The following is a 5,553-nucleotide window of genomic DNA, read 5'->3' on the forward strand; positions in this document are numbered from 1 at the left end:
CATAGGACCCCATAGAACCCCATAGAACCCCATAGGACCCCATATAACCCCATAGGACCCCATAGAACCCCATAGGACCCCATAGAACCCCATAGGACTCCATAGAACCCCATAGAACCCCATAGGACCCCATATAACCCCATAGGACCCCATAGAACTCCATAGGACCCCATAGGACCCCATAGAACCCCATAGAACCCCATAGGACTCCATAGAACCCCATCGGACCCCATACGATCCTATATGACCCCATACGACCCCATATAACCCCATAGGACCCCATAGAACCCCATAGGACCCCATAGAACCCTATGGGACCCCATATGTTCCTATATGACCCCATAGAACCCTATATGACCCCATATGATTTTATCTGACCCTATATGTGACCCCATACAACCCCATAGGACCCCATAGAACCCCATATGATCCTATATGACCCCATAGAACCCTATATAACCCCATATAACCCTATATGTGACCCTATATAACCCCATAGAACCCCATAGGACCCCATAGAACCCTGTATGGCCCCATACGACCCCATATAACCCCATAGGACCCCATAGGACCCCATAGAACCCTATATAACCCCATACGATCCTATATGACCCCATAGGACCCCATATGATCCTATATAACCCTATAGAACCCCATAGGACCCCATAGAACCCCATATGACCCCATACGACCCCATAGAACCCCATATGACCCCATAGAACCCCATAGAACCCCATATAACCCTATATGACCCCATAGGACCCCATCTGACCCTATATGACCCTATATGTGACCCTATATCTGACCCTATATGTTTCCCTATATGACCCTATATGTGACCCTATATCTGACCCTATATGACCCTATATGTGACCCTATATGTGACCCTATATGTGACCCTATATCTGACCCTATATGTGACCCTATATCTGACCCTATATGTGACCCTATTATTTTCCCCTACAGTGGACGGAGTTCACGGATCGAACGTTGGCGCGATGCCCCCATTGCCGGAAAGTGTGAGTGACCCCAAAGACCCTAAATGAGCCCAAAGACCCCATAGACCCTATAGACACCCCATAGACCCCATAGACCCCATAGACCCCATAGACCCTATAGACCCTATTGACCCTATAAACCCCATTGACCCCATATATCCCATAGAAACCCCATAGACCCCATAGACCCTATTGACCCCATAGACCCCATTGACCCCATAGACCCTATTGACCCCATAAAGCCCCATAGACCCCATAGACCCTATAGACCCTATTGACCCTATAAACCCCATAGACCCCATTGACCCCATAGACCCCATAGACCCTATAGACACCCCATAGCCCCCATATACCCCATTAACCTCATTAACCCCATAGACCCCATAGACCCCATTGACCCCATTATACCCCATTTACCCCATTTACCCCATTGACCCCATAGACCCCATTGACCCCATAGACCCCATAGACCCCATTGACCCCATAGACCCCATTGACGCCATATACCCCATAGACCCCATAGACCCTATTGACCCCATAGACCCCATAGACCCCATTGACCCTATTGACCCCATAGACCCCATTGACCCCATAGACCCCATAGCCCCCATAGACCCCATTGACCCTATAAACCCCACTGACCCCATAGCCTCCATAGACCCCATATACCCTATAGACCCCATTAACCCTATAGACCCCATATACCCCATAGACCCCATAGCCCCCATAGACACCATTGACCCCATAGACCCCGTAGCCCCCATTGACCCCATTGACCCCATAAACCCCCCTGACCCCGTAGACCCTATTGACTCTATTAACCCCATAGAGCCCCATAGACAGCCCATAGACCCCATAGACCCTATAGACCCCATAGAGCCCCATAGACACCCCATAGACCCCATAGACCCCCATTATATCCCATAGACCCCCATTATATCCCATAGACCCCCATTATACCCCATAGAGACCCCATAGACCCCATAGATCCCTATAGGGCCCCATAGACTCCATAGAGCCCCATAGACACCCACTATATCCCTTATATCCCCCCATAGACCCCCATTATACCCCATAGATCCCCATAGACTCCCATAAACCCCATATACCTTACTGACCCCATAGACCTCATAGACCCCATAGACCCTATAGACCCTATTGACCCCATAGACCCCATAGCCCCCATAGACCCCATTGACCCCATAGACCCCATAGACCCCATTGACCCCATAGAACCCCATAGACCCCATAGACCCTATAGACCCCATAGCCCATAGAGCCCCATAGACCCCATAGACCCCATAGACCCTATTGACCCTATAAACCCCATTGACCCCATAGACCCCATAGACCCTATTGACCCTATAAACCCCATTGACCCCATTGACCCCATAGACCCCATAGACCCTATAGACCCTACAGACCCTATAAACCCCATAGACCCCAATGACCCCATAGACCCCATAGACCCTATAGACACCCCATAGCCCCCATAGACCCCATTAACCTCATTAACCCCATAGACCCCAATGACCCCATAGACCCCAATGACCCCATAGACCCCATAGACCCCATAGACCCCAATGACCCCATAGACCCCATAGACCCCATAGAACCCCATAGACCCTATAGACCCCATAGACCCTATAGACCCCATAGACCCCATAGACCCCATAGACCCCATATCCCCCCATAGACATCCCATAGAGACCCATAGAGACCCCATAGAACCCTATAGACACCCCATAGACCCCATAGACCCCATTATATCTCATAGCCCCCATAGACCCCATAGACCCCATAGACCCCCATTATATCCCATAGGACCCCATAGGACCCCATAACCCCCCATAGGACACCATTATATCCCCTATATCCCCCCATAGACCCCCATTATACCCCATAGACCCCCATTATATCCCATAGACCCCCATTATACCCCATAGACCCCATTATATCCCATAGACCCCATAGACCCTACAGACCCTATAAACCCCACTGACCCCATTGACCCCACTGACCCCATAGACCCCCCTGACCCTATAAACCCTATTGACCCTATAAACCCTATAGACCCTATAAACCCCCCTGACCCTATAAACCCTATTGACCCTATAGACCCTATTGACCCTATAAACCCCATAGAGCCCCATAGACACCCCATAGAGACCCATAGAGACCCCATAGAACCCTATAGACACCCCATAGACCCCAATGACCCCATAGAGCCCCATTGACACCCCATAGACCCCATTGACCCCATATACCTTACTGACCCCATTAACCCCATAGACCCCATAGACCCTACAGACCCTATGGACCCTATAGACCCTATTGACCCTATAGACCCCATAGACCCCCATTAACCCCGTAGACCCCATTGACCCCATAGCCCCCATTGACCCCATAGACCCTATAGACCCTACAGACCCTATAAACCCTATTGATCCTATAAACCCTATAGACCCCATTGACCCTATTGACCCCATTATATCCCATAGACCCCATTATATCCCATAGACCCCCATTATATCCCCTATATCCCCCCATAGACCCCCATTATACCCCATAGACCCCATAGACCCCATAGAGCCACATCTACACCCCATAGAGACCCATAGACACCCATTGACACCCCATAGCCCCCATACACCCCATAGACACCCCATAGAGACCCATAGAGACCCTATTGCCCCATAGAGACCCCATAGACACCCATAGACACCCCATAGAGACCCATAGAGACCCCATAGAGCCCCATAGACACCCCATAGACCCCATAGACACCCCATAGAGCCCCATAGACACCCCATAGAGCCCCATTGACACCCCATAGAGACCCATAGACACCCCATAGAGCCCCATAGAGCCCCATAGAGCCCCATAGACACCCCATAGTGACCCATAGACACCCCATAGACCCCAATGACCCCATATACCCCATAGACCCCATAGACCCTATAGACCCCATAGACCCCATTATACCCCATAGACCCCATTATATCCCATAGACCCCCATTATATCCCATAGACCCCCATAGACACCCATTATATCCCATAGACACCCCATATCCCCCCATAGACCCCATAGACACCCCATAGAGACCCATAGAGCCCCATTGACACCCCATAGAGCCCCATAGACACCCCATAGACCCCATAGACACCCCATAGAGCCCCATAGACACCCCATAGACCCCATTATATCCCATAGACCCCATAGACACCCCATAGACCCCATAGACACCCCATAGAGCCCCATAGACACCCCATAGACACCCCATAGTGACCCATAGACCCCATAGACACCCCATAGAGCCCCATAGANCCCATAGACCCCATAGACACCCCATAGAGCCCCATAGAACCCCATAGTTCCCCATAGACACCCCATAGAGCCCAATAGACACCCATAGACTCCCATTATATCCCATTATATCCTATAAACCCCATAGACTCCCCATAGGGCCCCATAGACACCCCATAGAGTCCCATAGTTCCCCATAGACTCCCATTATACCCCATAGACCCCCATTATATCTCATAGACACCCCATAGAGCCCCATAGACACCCCACAGACCCCCATTATATCCCATAGACCCCCATAGACACCCATTATATCCCATAGACTCCCATTATACCCCATATAACCCCATAGACACCCCATAGAGCCCCATAGACACCCCATAGAGACCCATAGACACCCCATAGACCCCATAGACACCCCATAGAGCCCATAGACACCCCATAGAGACCCATAGAGCCCCATAGACACCCCATAGACCCCATAGACACCCCATAGAGACCCATAGACACCCCATAGAGCCCTATAGACACCCCATAGACCCCATAGACACCCCATAGAGCCCCATTGACACCCCATAGAGCCCCATTATACACCATAGACACCCCATAGAACCCCATAGTTCCCCATAGACACCCCATAGAGCCCCATAGACCCCATAGACCCCATAGACACCCCATAGACACCCCATAGAGACCCATAGAGCCCCATAGAACCCCATAGACACCCCATAGACCCCATAGACCCCATTAACCCCATAGACCCCATAGCCCCCATAGACCCCATTAACCCCATAGACCCCATAGACCCTAGACACCCCATAGAGCCCCATAGACACCCCATAGAACCCCATAGAGCCCCATAGACACCCCATAGACCCCATTATATCCCATAGACCCCATTATATCCCATAGACCCCCATTATATCCCATATACCCTATAAACCCCATAGACCCCATAGACCCCCCTGACCCTATAAACCCCATTGACCCCCCAGCTCGTCCATTGGCTCCCGCTATCGGCGCCGTCGCTGCCTGTGCTGCTTCGTTATGGGGCTGCTCATGGCGGCATCCGCTACGGGGCTGGCGGTGAGTCACCCCATATGTGGGGTATATGGGGTTATATGGGGTTATATGGGGTTATATGGGATATATGGGGTTATATGGGATCTATGGGGTTATATGAGGTCTATGGGGTCAATGGGGTCAATGGGGTCTATGGGGTCAATGGGGTCTATGGGGTTATATGGG

General features: G+C 51.1%; 1 protein-coding gene across 1 annotated transcript in view; it reads left to right on the forward strand.

The window, feature by feature from the left end:
- Positions 1 to 5,553, forward strand: part of PIP4P1 (phosphatidylinositol-4,5-bisphosphate 4-phosphatase 1) — a gene marked incomplete at its 5' end in the record, with an annotated part of 26,286 nt that overhangs the window by 15,772 nt on the left and 4,961 nt on the right. The window contains 2 exons of the mRNA XM_032441652.1: positions 967 to 1,019; positions 5,301 to 5,391. Of these exons, the coding sequence (XP_032297543.1) occupies positions 967 to 1,019; positions 5,301 to 5,391 (144 nt within the window). The remainder of the gene's footprint in view (positions 1 to 966; positions 1,020 to 5,300; positions 5,392 to 5,553) is intronic.

This window comes from Coturnix japonica, unplaced genomic scaffold (genome assembly GCF_001577835.2).
Source record: "Coturnix japonica isolate 7356 unplaced genomic scaffold, Coturnix japonica 2.1 chrUnrandom460, whole genome shotgun sequence".
Taxonomy (NCBI): Eukaryota; Metazoa; Chordata; class Aves; order Galliformes; family Phasianidae; genus Coturnix; species Coturnix japonica.